This window comes from Channa argus, chromosome 16, assembly GCF_033026475.1.
Source record: "Channa argus isolate prfri chromosome 16, Channa argus male v1.0, whole genome shotgun sequence".
NCBI lineage: Eukaryota > Metazoa > Chordata > Actinopteri > Anabantiformes > Channidae > Channa > Channa argus.
Window position 1 is genome coordinate 8,121,616 of NC_090212.1, and position 18,299 is coordinate 8,139,914.

Here is an 18,299-nt window from a genome sequence, read left to right on the forward strand (position 1 = left end):
AATAAAGGTCGGGAGAACAGATCAGTGTACTATGAGACTTTCAGAAATAGAATTGGAGCACATTTTGAAAAATGGCATGTTTAACACCTTCAGAATAATATATCTGAACATGAAATTGAACAGGATTTGGGGATTTTATTATCTATCGTTGAAAGAATCCAAAGTACAAGGCCAAAAACCAATTCTGAATGGTCATGAACTTTGGGGCCTCAGGCAGCACTGCATAAAAGTAAACACGATTCCGTAGTGGAAAATAACTGCGTGAGCTCAGGAACACCTGTGAAACTAAGATGCTGCAAACACAAAAGCAAGTTAAAACGACCATATACACAGTAAACATGATCCACAAATGGCACCACCTTCTCCCTCACCAAGCTCATTTGAAATGGATTAAGGCAAAGTGGAAAATTGCCCTATGGTCTGACAAGTCAAATGTGAAATTCAAACTGCCACTAAAGTCATACATAAAGCAAGAAAGGGAAAGAAAAACTTGATTTTCAAACTAAAACATTTGGTCTCCTCACTTCCAAATGTTTACAGTGTTAGGCAACACACTGATATACGTGGCCCTGTCAAAACTTTGCTGAGACGTGTTGCTGGCTTCAAGTTCAAATGAGCAAATAGCTTTTAAGAATTTCTACGTTTCAACATTTGATGTGTTGTCTTTGTACTCTTTATAATTAAAAACAAATGTCATGTAAATCATTGTATTCTCTTTTACATTACATTTCTGGAAATGGCATTCAGCTTAATTAATGGTAATCTCAGTTCAGTCAAATTCGGCTCATATTTCTGCTGGATTAGGACTCTCTATCTCTTTTGCCATTATTTTCTCTGCCTGTGAATGGAGGTCTGACAACTAGATCTTAAAAAAACAACAACAAAAAATAATAAAAAAAAAAATTTCAACACATTGCATGCTTTTTAGTTAGCAGTAATTTTACTGTATTTAACCAACAATCTTTTTTGTAATATTTTCCTTAACGTTTGTTCTTCGTTCATTTACCACCCTGTCATCAGTATTATGGACTGCTCTGTTGCATATTACACAAAACACCACTGAAGATTAAATGATGAGAATATGAGTATATCAAGTGTTTGATTTACTGGCAGTAATTATAATTAACCATCTCCACCTTTGCTTCAGCAGGGCTACAAACGGCCTATGGATGGTATGTATGCCCCACCACCCAAGAGGCATGAGAGCGACATGTATGCCATGCAGTACACTGGCCAGCAGCCTGACATGTACAACCACTACAGTGGTGGCTACTCAGGTCCTGAACACAGACCCCTCCAGGGGCAGTTCCCTTACCCTTACCCCCGGGACAGAATGGCCCCATCAGGACAGAGCCAGCACAGTATAATGGGTGGCGGGCCCACGCCTAACAATGCTGCTGATGGCCCCAACATGTGGCCATCCAGGACAGACCTCAGCTATCCCTACTCCAACCGACAGGGGCCACCATCTCAAATGCCTCCTTATGGCTCAATTGGCAGAGATGATATGGACTGCCGGCCTGGGCAGGAGCATTGGCACCGTCAGTCTACCTATATGTCATCATCAGGTGGCATCCCACCTCTATCTTCACGCCAGCCATCATCATATTCCAATTCTCCATCCATGGCAAACCACCTACCCAGAGCCCCCAGCCCAGGGGCCTTCCAGCGCTCCATGGACTCTCGGATGTCACCTAGCAAAGCAGTGTTCATGTCCCCCATGAAGATGCCTAAACCTGGAATGGCCATGATGGGCTCGCAGGGCAGTGTACCCCTTGGTCAGTTTCCTCCCAACCTGAGACGGGACCTCAACTACCCACCAGGATCAGTGGAGGCCACCATGCCAATTTTTAAGCCTCGACGCAAGCTTACCTCCAAGGACACTGGTAAGATGGAGTCCTGTTATTTCATGAATTGGCTGAGAAGGTTTTTTAGAAGATGCACTGCTTATTGTTGCATAGTGTGCATTTAACTTAAAAATTTAACTGAATATTTTCAGGTAACTAAAACAAATTTTTAGGGAGAGTTAGCCCAACATGTGATCAATTTTATGAAAATAATTACAATGATCTCCTTTGTTCAGTGTCCCTTTTATCATTTGGACAAAGACAGATTTTTTTCCTCTTGGTTCCTCTCTTTTAATCTTAGGAATGCCTGAGGCCTGGCGTGTGATGATGTCTCTAAAGTCTGGGCTTCTGGCAGAGAGCACATGGGCTCTAGACACCATCAACATCCTGCTGTATGACGACAGCACCGTGGGCTCCTTTAACCTCTCCCAGGTAAAACTAATGCTATGACTACTATTCACTGCTGACAGATAAAGGTATATAGTGGCATACAGTGTGTCTCTTTAAAATGGACTTCTAGATAAACCTTTGCTCTGGCAGTGAAAGTCTGTAAAACTGTAATGCTTCTACATTTTTAATGTACTCTCGATGATTTAATATATTATAAATCTTTGAAATCATACTGATTATAATGAAAGTATAGATAGGAAAGACAAAACACTTTCACCAAACTTGGCAACACGTGACTGATCTCGGCCTTCTGCTAAATTGTTAACGTGGATGATGTTATGTTATGTCTAATTAGTTGCCTGGCTTCCTTGAGCTCATCGTGGAGTACTTCCGTCGTTCCCTGATTGAGATGTTTGGCATCCTGGGAGACTTTGAGGTGGGGACTGTGGCTAATAAAAGCCTTTTGGACCTCACTTCTAACCAGGAAATCAAAAACACATCTGGCCAAGAGACAGGTCCTACTTTTCAACCTGAAGCTGACTCCCCTCTAGCAGCAGCAGAGATGTGTGTGGAGCGAGAGGAAGGAGCCATTGAAGAAAAAGCTCCACCCATCACTGAAGCGCCAGTGTCAACGGAGGTGAATGGTGATAAAGAGGAGCTCGGGATTAGTGTAGAGAAGGAAAAGAATAAAGAACACACAGAAAAAGAGGGGAAAGAAGAGGACAGAGGTGAAAGAGGAACAAAGGGTAAAAAAGACTCTGTCGAACACCCGCTCACGGAGCTAGAACCTAAACCTCAACAAGCGAGCAAATATGATAAGCTTCCCATCAAGATTGCCCACAAAGAGGACCTAACGGAAGACATGATAGAGCGCTTAGGTTTTGTCACTGAGTTTACCAGTGGGCTACTGCACTGGCAGGCTGGTGGAGGGGACTCCACCTCACACATTCAGACTCACTTTGAACCCAGGACTGAACCACTCGTAAGGGCGGATGACAAGATAAGAACAGAAAACAAACAAATAAACAAGATGGATGATGGAAAGGATCAGCCACTGAAACATATTACTGCTACTATTGATGATGTCCTGTGTGCTCGAGTTGATGCCTTGTCTTACGCCCACCCTGCACGCTCCTTGCCTTCCTACCCCTTCAGGGTGCATTCAGATGGGGAGCAGGATCACATCACCTTGCTAGAAGATGAGCCCCGCTGCCTGGATGAGGCTCCACTCTCTACAATCTCTGCATGGCAGGACTCACTGTCAAAGCGTTGCCTCTGCATCTCAAACATCGTCCGGAGTCTGTCCTTCATTCCGGGGAATGACTCAGAGATGTCACGCCACCCCGCTCTGGTTCTTCTTCTGGGCAAGCTCCTTCTGCTGCATCACCAGCACCCTGAGAGGAACAGGTCATCCCCTAGCTACCAGCGAGATGAACAACAAGAGCAGGGGCTGTCAAGTAGCAAAGGAGAGTGGTGGTGGGAGTGTTTGGGTCTGCTCAGGGAGAATGGAATGGTCACTTTGGCCAACATCTCTGGCCAGCTGGATCTCTCTACCTATCCAGACACAATCTGCCTCCCTGTGCTAGATGGACTTCTCCACTGGATGGTGTGCCCCTCAGCCGAGGCCCAGGACCCCTTCCCATCAGCAGCACCCCACTCCCAGCTCAGTCCTCAGAGGCTGGTACTGGAGTGCCTCTGCAAACTGAGCATCCAGGATGGCAATGTGGACCTCCTGCTAGCCACACCACCCTTCAGTCGACAGGAGAAAATCTTCACTGTCTTAGTGCGTTATGTTGGTCAAAGGAAGGCCCAAGTTTACAGGGAGATGGCAGTGGCTGTCCTCTCCCACCTGGCACAGGGAGACCCCACAGCAGCACGTGCCATAGCCATGCAGAAGGGCAGCGTGGGTAATTTGGTAGGTTTCTTGGAAGATGGCGTTAGCATGGCACAGTACCAGCAGAACCCTCATAGCTTGTTGCACATGGGGCACCCTCCTATGGACCCCCCAAGCATAAACATGATGTGCAGAGCAGCCAAAGGCCTGTTGGCCATGGCTAAACTGGAGGAGAATAAGACAGAATTTGTGCTGTATGAAAGCAGATTATTAGACATTTCCATTTCCTCAGTGCTCAACACAGGGGTGGTGGCCATTATCTGCCAAGTTCTCTTTCATTTAGGGAAATTATGACAGGAAGAGAGGCCGGACTTGCTCAGCCGACACTGAGGTGGACCATATATTTCTGTGGTTTTCTATTTTTAATTATGAAAATGACAGAAAATGTTTGTTTTTTTTAAAGGAAATATTCGCATATACAAAATATATATGTATAGCTTGTGGGTCCTATTGAAAAAGTGGGTTTGGGATTTGAAATCTCATTTTAATACAAATATTTAATAACTGCTGGTGATTGCTAAGTTTGATATTATGTTTGGCATTAGTTTTTGTTTGTTTGTTTGTTTGTTTGTTTGTTTGTTTGTTTGTTTGTTTGTTTGTTTGTTTTCAGCCAAAGCTGCCACCAGATTTTGGTGCTTAATTATGTGGTTCCTTTTGAGCTGATGGGTTGTTGAAATGTTTTTCAGTTTTATAAATGCTAATATACTCATCAACATTTTGTTAATGGAGAGTATTTATTTAAAATATGACACTGTACAGTAGTTTAAACCTTTTTGCCAACAGTTGTGGGGGGGAAACACTGACTTTTTAAATGTATATGTCTCCATCGCTGGAAGATAAACTGTGCAATAGGACTATAGAAAGTTGTCCCTTTTGAGAACAAGATGTAAATCTTCGAAGACACCTGCAGTGTGCGCTTTAGGCCGTAAGAGGGCAACATTGCACCAGCTAATCAACATGAAAGAACCGCATCTGTCAAAACAAGTGTCTAAATGATCAGTCATAGCCTCAAAGACTTTCACAAATGAACTTTGTGTTTTCTTAAGCACTTGTGTTATGTCTGTATTTTTTCATCACTGTGTATATAAACCATTGTACAATGGATGCACATGATTCTTTCAGTCTATCACACATAGCAAGATATGGGACTTTCTGACTAATATAACAAATGCTTTTATTGTTGGTAAAATTTGTTATTGTTATACATATTTTGTTAATGGGGTCAAATATTTGAACATGGCAGATGTAACTTATGTTTCAATGTAAAAATCCTTGTATGCATTGTACTATAGCTGAGAAAACAATCGCTTTGGTAATCAAACGTGGAAGTGCTGGGGTGAGCTGCCATCTTGGCGAGGTTACTTAAGAAACTGAACACATTTCTGTTCGTTACTGTCCTCCATTCATGTCAATGGGCATATTTTTAAATCTAAATAACTCTTTAAAAGAAAAGTCCGAAAAGATCCTTTAAAATGTCCTGACAGCTCATTGTAAAATTTGCCTTTTTTTCATATGACCCCATGTCTCTTTTATTCAGTATACACATTTATACTCTGTGCTGCACATGTCACAAATAAATGTACAATGAACATCATTAGGCACCGGGGACGTTGCATTATGTCCAGACAATCTTAGGCCAATAAAACAAACATCAGCTGCTTACAAGGACTGCTTTTTATTGATTTTATTCCACATAATTTGATCACAGCCACAACAGACTCTTCCAGCTCACTGTGAAATTCTACAAGGACTGCAACACACAGGAGTCCAGAGGACACTTGATAAAGGGGACCTGAGTGCTTTCTGGCTGATCACTGCTACAGTTTAGAGGCAAAGGGGTCGGGTAGCTGTCTCTACATATTAAAAGTCTATTGCCGAATCTCAGTTTCGACCACTAAGACATCACCAAGTCAGCTCTTGTACTTTATATCCTTCACACACATTTGTTTTTAAAGTATTATTGATAGCTGCTAAATTGGATATTTCTCAAATTTTTAGAAAATGTTATTAGTGGTGTTGACAACATTTAAAGAAAAATGCTGTTTAGGAATGCTGCATGTCTAGGAGTAGAAAGAGGAAGGTGTTGGGATTTTTTTCTGAAAACTTTTATTCCTTCCTAATAAGAAACATGCAGCGGCTGTAATATGTGCCCGTTCAAGTTCAGTTTCATAAAAGTGGCATAAGTCAACTGAAGACAAAAGACAGTCCGTCTCATGATGGGAGGTCTGCGGTTACAACAGACACACTTTTTGCATGATCATTCCTCGTGTTCATGAAGGTGGAGTCACTGGATGACAAAACAAAAGTGATTTTGCAACCATTCTCTGACCATGCAGCAAACACTTATCAGCATTTTCATCTCTCAGTAACATTGTGAGACTGAAATCTTTGCAAAGGTTCACAGGCTGTCATGTCTAGTAGTGAAAATACAGCACTACAGCCTTGCTGATATTAAAAGATAGAATATGAAAAATAATTTGCTAACCCATTTATTGCTCACATGATACTACTATATTTATAATGTGTGACAGCTGGACTACAACAATTCCATTAGTGTTGGACATCAAACTCACTTCCCACAGCTTCTCTTAAAGGATCACTTTTCAATATTTTCTTGTTAAATAAGAGTTTAATTCCCTTCCTCTTATTATTTTTTAAAACTGTAAAGGCATTTCTGCTGCAGAAAATTACCAAAAACCCCTGTGAAAAAATAGATAAAAACAGATTTTTAATAAAGAGGTAAAGAGAATAAAAGTAGTGTACAATGCTTACTCACACCATCTGTTAGTACAGTTATTAGACTTATGTTTCATGGTTTCATCAGTCTCATTTTATTTTTGAGTCAGTATATAACGATAAATTAACATTTTATTGAATGCTTTCTCTGTATATTGCTTTGTGTTGTTGTAAACACTGAGTGTATAAGACTTTTGATGTGCATTTGTCCCAAGTCTGGTGACAGCAGTCCCCAAACGTTCCTTTCAGTGCTGTCTCAGGAGCAGTTCCAGCATGTTACATATCTGGATGTTAAATTATAGTTTTGACCTACTTATTCATGCACTTCAGTAATGAAACATTATTTTGCTTTTGATTCAACAATGAACAGTGAAATCCCATGACTACATTTTATTTGGCTTCCAAGAAATGCAGCTTTATTTGTAATGTGAAAAGTGTTGGCAGTGCTACTAATCCATACTTAAAATACTAAATAAAAAAAACATAAAATACTAGTGTTAAGATAAATGCACTTACATGTTCACGCTCACAAATACACTTTTATATTCACATTCTTCTTACAATTAAATCTCCTCTGTCTTGCATTTATTATTATATCTTTTATGCAATCCTTTAAGGCATGCAAGTTGTTGCAGGTGTAAACACAGACATTAGACAGGAGTTGCCTTCATAAGCAGACATAAACACAAGACAAAAATCTCTACTGTCTCTGTACACCTAACTTTAGTGCACTTTCCATTACCAGCTTATAAGAAAAAAGTGTTACATAAAGACCGCCAACAACCCAGTTTATTATCAGAAATGTATTTTACTGTGCACCACTTTCCCTCAGTTTGTTTTTCCCAGAATTGTCACTTCATATTTAGTTGGAATTTGACATTCTTTCTCTCTCCCCTGCTTTGCCAGGGGAAATGTGGGCAAAATATTGAGTGCTATTTTAAGCTGTCTTCAACAATGGTATTCCTGAGGTTGACAACACAGGCAATAAACAGTCTCATCACAGTCTGGGTTTCAAAGAATGATTGTTAGGTGGATTGCTTGGCTGCAGAGAGCCTTAAAATAAGAGCATACCTGAGCGGTGGTTAACAGTTTGATTTCTAACTAAAGCACATTTGTGTGGAGATAGAATCGATTCAAATGGCTGTATTATCATTGCGTGTATGCACCTGCACATTATAAACACAGACTTAGCCCCACATAGTGTTTTCAATTTCGACCTGTCAATTACGGTTCAGAGGGAAAGTGGGTTGCTTTACTTTTTTGGTACTGGAGGATGCGTTTCACGTAGGCAGCCAACCGCAGGAGAAAACCTCCCACACTCTTGTGCCTCTGAAAAGCTGACTCATCGAGCTCTGACAGGATGGATGTGGTGGCTGAGAGGAGGTTGGGCCCGTCATTGGCTACTGCTAGCCTGGGTACCCTCCTGCCTCTCACTGCTAACGTAGGTAGATGAATGAGCACTGGATGAAAACAAAAGAGATGGCACTGACCTTTCCACTGAAGTGTGATACAATATATGTGTGGCAGCAGAGGTGTGAACTGTCTTTACAAAACCTAGCTACATCCAATAATTGTTGCTATAAGATTACTTCTGCCTCTTAATAAGTCTTTGATCTCACAATGCTCTTTCATCCTGTTTGGCTTTCTAAATGAAGCAATATTGTCTGGATGTGGCCATGGCGGGATGTGATACAGGCCCATGTTGTTCTTGGATTCAGATTAAAAGGCTGTGTCATGTCCACCCATTTCCAAACAAAAACCACAGCTTCAGCCATATGTCATCACACTGCTTAATGAGCTCCACAGTTTAAAGAATCGATCTGGAGGGTTTCAAATGATTAGCAACTGCTGAAAACATCTGCAGCTTTCCAACAGATTAGGTGAGACACGAGCTACTTGTTGGTTTCACATGCCTCGCCGTGACAGCCATTTAGTAGCAGATTAGTATGACACGACCTTTGACTAAGTTAAATTACAGTGCTTTACAGCGTCCTTAAAAATGCTGTCATCATCCAACTCTATGCATGTTTTCAATCTGCTAGCTATAATCAATACACCCAAATTCTTCCGGTGTATTTTCAAACAATGAATGCATTAGTAGAATATAAAAGCAGTGAGAATGTTTTTCCACTTTGCATGCTGTTTGTTTCTGCACAATTAAATCTCTTCACATTACAGGAAATGCAGCCAGACTTCTTTCAGTAAAAGTGGATAATTGCGTGGCTGTAGGAGTGAATGAGCTAAACCCCCCTGAGTGATTTCAGAGCTAGATGAGGAGGTGTGCGTTCATTTGTGCGCGTGCCCGTGTGTGTAGGTGTTAAGAGGAGGAACAGGAAACTGCATCATCAGAGAACTCTACTTTTGGCTCACAGTGGGGCATGAGCTATTTAGTGACATCACTGCATGTCTGTTTTCAATATGACTAAAAAGTCATAATGCTCCCATTTATTGAATGATTTACTGTCAATTACATTGGTTTTGTCAGTCTCTTTTCTATTATCATCCACAATTATGTTCAAGGTAACAACAGTGAGAACATGACTATAAATTTCTTTCTGAATTCACTTCCAAGCATACAGAAAATTCAGGAAACCTTTTGTAGTTTGTTGGTATATGCCTACATGACTTCCCAGTGTAGTTCTCTGCCCCATTTCCTTTTGGTTCTGTAGAAGATGAACATACAGTATGTTAAAATGGAACTTATTTATGAAGGAACTATAGGATACCTCAGAGACTGCAGCGGTGAACTAGCATCTACATTTTGCATCTAGCTATGAACATTTTATGTTTGTTGTTATCGTTTCCAATTTCTCTCTCCCCTCAACTCCGTTGTTTCTCTCTTATCTACAAATAAATAAATATTAAATCTTAAATATTTTATATTCTTAAATATTAAATTAAATAATTATTCTTTTTTAGCAGACCATATAGTACTACTAATTTTGTCCTTTAACTCTTGTTTTAGCAGCAAACTGCTAAAATGTACCTACTTCTAGATCATGCTTTACACCTACTGGCCCCTCATTAGTTGCAGGTGTACAATCTAATGTGATCCAATACAGAAGCTCTGCCATGAATTCTGCTTTTACAAGGTAAGAATTCCTCAGTTTCCAAGTTTAAACAGTCTATGTAGTCTATGTTTTTATTATTGACGTCAAAGTGGATGGTTGAAGCAATCCCACCAAAAGCTAATGGAGGTAGTTCTAATACTTTATTCATTTTAATTAGCGTGGCCAAAACATTTTCTGATAGTTTCAAATTCAAAACTACCACATTTTAACCTTGCAAAGGTAGAATTCGTGCTGTACTGTTAGATAATACAGAATAATAAACTTTCAAGACTGATTCAAACCGTACATACAAAGTATACTTAATTCTCTAGGACGCAGTCTATAGTGATGATAGTGGTTAGATTCCCCCACAGTGATGACCCTCCCCAGGCATTTCTTTGGACACGTCCCTGCACAGCGGCCCCCTCCTCACCACCAACCTCCGCCCGGACGCCGGGAGGTCCAGGGACCACGCTTTGAGAATCCCTTTAACAGCCCGTCGTCCCCCTTGCGGCTCCTCAGTAGTGACTTCAGCTTCGATCGGAAGGGGAGGAGCAGGCTGGGAAGCTGCTCTGCTCCCATGTTGATGTTTGTTGTGTGCGAGGGTGGCAGCGCGGCGGCGCGGCGCGTGGATGAGGGCACAGCGTGAACAGAGGGTTGTCGACTGGCCTGTCAGCGCGCTTCTTGCGGGATTGCTGCAACTTTTCGTGCCTGAATGGTGACGATTCTTGCCGACTGTGTTGTGAAACACTCGTGCATGTGTCTGTAATGTCCCATTTGCTTCGTCTTTCTGAGCGACAGCCAGTCAGGATGCCGAAGCTTGTCTGAGAAGCGCCCCGTCGTGTGGCCATTCTCTGGATTTCCCTCTCCCTCTTTGAACCAAGTTGTTCTTTGGCGACGAGTGGAGAAGTTCAAACTCATTTTTTTGTTTTGTTTTTTTTACTCTCAAAACTTACAAACATGGTGTTCTTCGCTTTGAGTTTGGCTCGCAACAAACCTGGATAACAAAAGGAGTAGCAAATACGCGAAGACACGCCAACACGACGACTTTCCTTCGGTAAGGCAGCTCTTCAACTGTCGCTTCAACAGACAAATACAGCCCGGGTGTGGAGATTCAGTGTCTGCGATGATATGTGGCTGACAACGACGGTGAAGAGCACTCTGAATCCTTCCTCTGCCCTGAGAGGCAGAGTTGAAAGTAAAATAGACTAAGAAAAATATTTGTGTTATTTGGGCGAAGTGAATGGCCAGCAGCTAACTAATGTGACGTTAGCCGTTAATTGCACAAGTTGGCCACCGTGCTAACGTTAACTTACCAGGCATCACAACTTGCTAACCATGTTAGCCTTAGCACTACTGCCTTCAGTTTTTATATGATGCTAGCCAGACCGTTTGCTAATAAAAGCGTGTTTATGTCTGTGTGGGCTTCCAGTGAAGTTATGTGCCAAGTTTGCTAGCGTTAGATTAGCAAAACCTGCTCTACTTCCTTGATCTTTACCGTTAGCTATATTTACAGACTTCGTTTGAAGCGAGGCATGTTTTTGGAAAACAGTTAGCTAATGTAACTAATCGCAAGATGGATGTTATTACTACTGGGAGGTAGTTCTTCCAGTTTATCAGCCTGCACTCATCCCATGCATTTGTTAGTAAAGTTGCTGTTTTGCCTGCTGAACCTGCTCTGCTTTATTATCTTAACAGAGGCACATCTGCCCCGGGACTCGTCCAGCTGTGGGGACTTTAATCAGCAACTGATGCATCTCGGGGGATCGGAGTCCATGAGAGAGTGCGAGTACAGCCAGATAAGCACTCGCAGCTCCACACCAATGGAGACCCCTTACAAAAAAAGGACCCCTAAGAAAAGGAAGTGGGAGTCCTTCCCAGGTCGGAATAAATTTTACTGCGATGGGAGGATTATGATGGCCAAGCAGACAGGTGTTTTCTACCTTACCCTTGTCCTCATTCTAGTCACCTGTGGACTTTTCTTTACATTCGAGTAAGTATTTTTGACTGCATGCTCAGTGTGTTTGTTCTCAGGTCTGTTACGTAGTCATGCACATCAGCGCTTTGGATTAGAGATTTAATTTCATGGCCGTCAGAGAAACAGTTTAGATACAAGTCAGTTATGTCACCGGTATCTAGAGTGGGTGTATTTCCTGTGATCTTCTCGGGTCTCAGAGAGCTGTTTGGCTCATTATGTAGAGGCTTCTCTGCACTTAAGTAGAATGGAAAATAACTATTCTGCAGAAGCGGTGTGTTTTGCTGGGGCATGTTGCTGATGAAAAATGTCGTGGGGCTACCTTATGAAAAGGTGTGAGATTTGTGGCTTAATGTCTTTATGGGTTTTACATGTTTGCAATGATGGTAGATAGTGTTCTTAGCCAAACATTTGTTTTACTTAAGTGTCCTTGAGCGAGATATTGAATCCTGAACAGTTGTACTGTCGGTCAACTGTACTGTTGAATCCTGTGTGTCAACTTATGGTTTTGTTCTAGCAGGATGGTGTTAGTAGAGGCATACTAACACTTAAACTTATGTTCCTGATAACCAGCTCTCCTATTATAGGTTAAATTCAGCACTTTTCTCTCTTGACATTACTTTAGATTAATTGTTTATGGAATAAAGCGAACTGTGTCTGCTCGTCCATGTTTGCCATTGGCAGTCTTTTAATAACAGTCCCACTTTTCCCAAAGGAGCCCCCTCTTTCTTCTACTGTTAGAACAACCTGTAATCAACAGACAGCAGTTCCTCTCCACAGTCTTTTCCAGCCTTTCATCTTCATCTCATGCCGGATGTCTTAAATTGGCCCACTGTGGCTGAAGTGCATGATACAGCATGTAGCCGCAGACCCTGACCTGCACACTGCCAGCACAGGAGAATACCGCAAGAGATTGTGCATTGTCCCGCTCATCATCAGTCCTAAGTAATCACTCTTGTCATATATCATCTCAGAAACTCCATCTACGCTAGATAAGAATCCTGCACCATCATGACATTTGTTGCTCAGTCTGACAGTCTATATCAGGCTAAAGTGCTTCAAAGCCAGAGAAAGCTTAATAGGCAAAATATGTGCAGAGGTTGGTGGCTGCTGTTCAGTATCTTAACTGTAAAGATATGCTCTCACTGGCCACTATATGTTGTATGCATTCAAAATCGAGTGCGGTACAGCTCTGACATGAACTTTGTATTGACAAGCCTTCATTAATTTTTGTTGATGCTGTCAGGTGGCTGATAATTCTCCTTTTATAATTGTGCTCATAGTTGTAGTTGTGTATACTACTAAAGTGCTTTAAATTTTCTGCTTGTTCCTGAAGACAAATGTGTTTGACGAAAGTTTATAACTTTCCAGTATAATCCAGTCCAAAACAACAAGATTGCCCACTAAAGCTAAACCAGAGTTTATGACAGAGCTGTTGTGTTCAAATGCTTCTGACTGTACAAATGTGCCTTATAAAGTAGCAATTTAATTTCTGTAGGACTATCTGTGAATAGTATGGCAAACGGTCACTTTCCAATATAAAGCTGTGATATTATATTATTATGTTTGCATGTAAACCGTTTTGTCTTCATATAAATTATAATCTTTAATATGACCTACATCATTTGATGTAAAGACTTTAGTGTTAAAACAATTAGTTCATTTAGTAGTTTTGACATAAATATAACTGACAGATCGTTTTAATAATTTACTAATCATTAAAGGGAATTGTAAAGCGAATGTGTCCAACCTTCGCTGGTTTCACCTTTTCTAAAATTAACCTCTTGTATTAATGTAAATTAATTATGTCAGGTGTTTAGGAACCATTGGTCAGAGAAAATAAGAACTTTAAGGGTATCTCTAAAAATTAAATGAAAAATAAGGGTTTTAAAAAATAAAAACATTTTGCTTAATTGGAAAAAAGTAACAGATTAAAATTAATTTATACTATTAGATAAAAAAGATCGTTGGGGGTCAAGATCATAAAAAGGCGCAGGTAAATTGAGGTTTGTTTGAAACATGCTTAATTTTTTGCGTGTCCCAGTCAAACCACTACTGTTTGATTTTTTTTTTTTTTTTTGATTTTTTTTTTTCTGTATATTAGGTTGTTCAGGCCCAGTGCTACAATACCAGCAGTGACCTCTGGACGAACCTAACCCATGACCAAAGGACAGAATGCTGAGAAAATCTGAACTGTAAAACAGTTAATACAAATACAGAAATTTAGGGAAAATGTACTGCAGTGTCCTTTTGAACCTGGATGTTCCCCAGCTCAAACACTGAGGATAACAGATGCTTCCTGATGATACCCCCACCACCCAAACCCTAGAGATGGCTTTATTTCCTACACAGGGACCAGTAAATGAAACTGGGCCCAGTGTACCATCCTCTGTTTTTTGTGACTACAGGGTCCATTTTTCACAAACACCATTAAACCACAATGGTACTTTTTTATCTTGGTGCTGTCCTCCCTGTTCAAATGTCCGTGCCCCCAGGCTTACAAAGTCACACACACACACTCTCCCATCAGCTGAAAGGAGACATTTATCAGACAGGGCGATAGTCAGCAGACCTGCACATTGGCTTCTGTTGCCATTAACTGTAATGCATTTCGATTAGATGTGTTTTTCTAGCCCTCCCAGCTAGTTGTCAGCATAGTGGAGAACAGCTCTTCATTCACTTTGTAAGTGTATCTTCTGTTCCTTCAATTGTTTCTATCCCCTATTAAGATTATTTTCAAATTGGCCTGAGGCAAAATGATCATAGCTGGTCCATATTTGTCTGTTCAGTCTACAAAGAGTCAACAGCAGGCGAGTGTTAAAGAATTAAGACATGCACAGGACATTTAGCAGAGATCTTTCTACATGTCTGCTTGTGCCTTTTTTTTTTTTTTAAGTGCCTGTCCAAAGGTTGCTCAGCCATGCGCAATAAAGCCCGTTAGTGTCCGTCATCCTTTGCTCTGTTTATTATTCCATTGCTTGCTCCCCCCAGATGCCTATGTCTGCTGTTGTTGCAGGTGTTGACTTTTCTCCCCTGTGCCTTGTAAAAGTTCACTTAGGCAGATGTTTAAAGTGTTGTTTTGTTCTGCTGTTCTCTTTTGATGTGAAAATCAATCCCAAGAACCAGAATTACTAATATTTGAGGTAGGCAGAAAGATGTAAATATAGTAGTCTTGAAGACTGGGCTTTGACCCTAAGCGACGTGTGTTGGTGGGTATTGTTGAACCTTTATAGTGCTGAAATGTAACAGGCCCATTTATGTAGTGTAATTGAAATTCTTGCCGCACATTTGCACAGTTTTGCTGCTGCTCAAACATGGAAATGTTCCCACTGTGGGATGAATAAAGGATTATTTTACCTTATCTTAGTGCTATTATTCAAATGCCTTTACACATCCCTTTTGCCTCTCATTTACACACACCAGGTTGGTGGTGCATTTGAGTTGCCAGTTGGGGGGTCATTCAGCAAAATGGTTGATTCTGGCAAAAATCCAACAAGTTTCTAATTTAGGCTGAAAAAATGTTTTCAAGGGAACTATCTCAGTATATTTTTTAAAAGTGAATGCCATATTTCTACTTTTGCAGTAGTTGCAATGAAAAATAAAAGGATTGCAGAAAAGTTCCTAATCTGTTTCTCAAATTGGATTTTGCATGGGTTCATCTGTAGTTGATTAATTGCAGCTCTAGCCAACACAGCCCCTGTGGTGTTATAATGTAGGGCTCTATGCTTAATCAAGGCAACAAGCCAGTCATTGAGTGTGTTACATATACTAGTGCTTGAATTAGTAGTGATTAGCTAGTGATAAATAAGTAAATACGCAAGTTAAGAATTTGATAAAGTTCACAGGATTTGCGCACCTCTGCTGGTACTGTCCATATACCCTGTCAGGGTAAGCATCTACAAACCATTGTTCCACTCAACAAAAACAGTGAAGTGTGGTAGTTTATTTCATGGTTGTCCACTTATACATAAACAGCTTGTGCCGAATGAACCCTTGCAAAGCTGCAAAAATGTCATTTTATTGTGATAAAATTGGACATAAAGCTTACTTGTAGAAATGTTTGTAGAAATTGATTGATTAAAAATGACTAAAACTCAAGTCTGTTGTCAGGAGATCAGGGCAGCACATCTACTTGTCATGTGTGGGCCGCAGCCTTTTTCAGTGAAACAAGAAGGGGTTGGGCTTTAAGTTCTCTGCACGTTTAGGCATGTGTAATTTATGTCCTTCAGCAAAGCAAACGTTTTATTTATTATACTGCTTGGTAGCAGAACACTGCCGGGCACTGTGTGGTGCCTGACAAGGGAAAAAAGCACAGTAAACACCAAAAATGCTCAGGAGAAGTCAGATTTACCTACTCAATAACTTTCTGCCCCTGCACAGTTGGGGATGTTTACTCCTTGTGTCAAGGTTTTTAAACAGTAATGTTTACTTCTTGCTGGTTTTTGGGGGTTTTTATGTTTGTTTGTTTTTCCATTGCAATTCAGTAAAAGATATTTTGCTAAAAGTCTTTGCAGCCACTTGTTGGCTAGAATAATTATGAAAGAACATTTGTGGGAAGGTGTCTGTCATTTTGACTGATTGGCAGAAATCCTACTCTGATTCAGAAAAGTACAAACTATATTTTCTTCACCACCATAATGTTGTCATGAACGGTTTCAGGTGGGTTAATCCTATTAATAGAAACTAGTTCCTACAAGCAAACCTGCATTCACCTAAATGGAATTCCCAAAGAAAGCCTCATGAGTAAACCACTTGAAATGTTAATTGTGTATTTGGTGTTTTGACTATGTAGGTGGGTGTATTGGGTAATTCTGCTTCTGACTTATCTCAAATTGTTTTTGTACTAATAGTAATTTTGAAAGATAGAAAGAGAGCTTTGAGTGTGTGCCTGTTTGGCCATTGCATCCATTTTATAAACCTCTTTAAGTATGTAATTGTGATTGACTAAATGCTCAGCAGTTTTTGGAAGAGTGATTAAGCTTTGCTGCTAAATAAGAGAGGCGAGGTAAAAGATGGCTATGACGATAGAAATATTGTCATTGAGTTTTATGTGTTCAATTTGCATGTAAATTTGTAAAACGGAAATAATAAACATCAGACAAAAACAACTTTGTGTAAGTAGAAAACTTGATATGTGCAGTCCAGGCAAAAAATATGAGCTTGTTAACTGATCTTGCAGCGCTGAGGAATAATAAGAATCGCTTATTAAATTAACATACCTATTAAATAACATAATGACGTCATTATCAATCTTACAGAACACTTTGGCTGGATTAGGATACTTTACAGAAGGGACAAAAAGTGCTGTGGAATTAACTAATCAGAGCAGTTGTCCACCAATCCCGCAGTTGTTTGTTCGATAACCAGCTCCTCCGGTTTACATGTCGAAGTGTCCTTAGCAAGAAACTGAACCCCAACTTAGTTGCGCCTGGTGAGTGTTGGCCAGCTGCATAGCAGCTCCCCCATCGGTGTATGTGTGTGTGTGTGTGTGTGTGTGTGTGTGTGTGTGTGTGTGTGTGTGTAATTTGTCTGTTGTATTGTGAGTGTGATTGGGTGAATGAGAAGCAGTGTAAAGCGCTTTGAGTGCCAACAGGTAGAAAAACGCTATATAAGTACAGACCAGGAATAAATACATTTTCTAACCCAAAGATGTCTGATCCCTTTTTAACAAACACCAAAGTTTGCTAATTCCTATTAGCCAGGGCAACACATTATGTTCAGCATAGTGTATCAGTATATACTGTATGCATTTGCACCAGCACATAATCCTGGAAGTTCCGATGCTTTAGCAGGTTATGTATAACATGCTCAGGTATTTTATTCAAACAATACCACTTTAAGTCATTGTAATCATCTTTAGTCTACAGTGAGGTGGCCTTTTAGGAATGCTTACAGAACACTTTAAATCAACAGGTACACGGAGTACAGGTTCGCCAGGTGGTCCTTGGTCATCTTACTGTTAAAATAAAGAAAACCCTGTTTTATGAAAACCCCAGGCATTGTATCCCTGCTTTATTCAAAGTCTAGATTAGCTCACAAAACCCCATAGTAAGCTAAACATGCAATATTTTGGGTGTCCTGTTGTTATAAATGATAAAAAGTGTTTTTGCGCCATCCTCCGTTGAAATGATAGGTCTGCTTTTGTAATGTCAAACTATTGTGAAATAGTCTTTGTGCCAAACATTTGAACAATCCTACTTAGAGACGTGAAAAAGTGTTCAAATAAGATTTTAGAGTATCGCACCCTTCCTGATTAACCTCACTGGCATACAATTAATCGAATAGCTCAAAGTTATTTTGGCTATATTTTAATTCTGATTTAGCCATCGTATACTTATTTCAAGTAAACAAAGGCAAAAGACATGCTATACTTAAGTTTTTATGCTTTTTAAAATATCCGCCAGGTT

General features: G+C 40.4%; 2 protein-coding genes across 18 annotated transcripts in view; both read left to right on the forward strand.

Moving 5' to 3' along the window:
- The window catches only part of LOC137101202 (AT-rich interactive domain-containing protein 1B-like), a 162,476-nt gene extending 156,751 nt beyond the window's left edge, over positions 1-5,725 (forward strand). For 11 of the 13 annotated variants that reach the window (XM_067479288.1, XM_067479286.1, XM_067479287.1 and 8 more), the window contains 3 exons: positions 1,148-1,886; positions 2,149-2,279; positions 2,593-5,725. In XM_067479288.1, coding sequence (XP_067335389.1) covers positions 1,148-1,886; positions 2,149-2,279; positions 2,593-4,425 — 2,703 coding nt within the window. In that variant the 3' untranslated portion in view covers positions 4,426-5,725. The remainder of the gene's footprint in view (positions 1-1,147; positions 1,887-2,148; positions 2,280-2,592) is intronic. The other 2 variants (XM_067479283.1, XM_067479292.1) reach the window with 1 other exon arrangement.
- Positions 5,726-10,542: 4,817 nt separating this feature from the next.
- Positions 10,543-18,299, forward strand: part of LOC137101203 (palmitoyltransferase ZDHHC14-like) — a 38,693-nt gene continuing 30,936 nt past the window's right edge. For 2 of the 5 annotated variants that reach the window (XM_067479297.1, XM_067479298.1), the window contains exons 1-2: positions 10,548-11,115; positions 11,616-11,910. In XM_067479297.1, coding sequence (XP_067335398.1) covers positions 11,049-11,115; positions 11,616-11,910 — 362 coding nt within the window. In that variant the 5' untranslated portion in view covers positions 10,548-11,048. Of the gene's footprint in view, positions 11,116-11,615; positions 11,911-18,299 lie in introns of all 5 variants that reach the window. The other 3 variants (XM_067479301.1, XM_067479300.1, XM_067479299.1) reach the window with 3 other exon arrangements.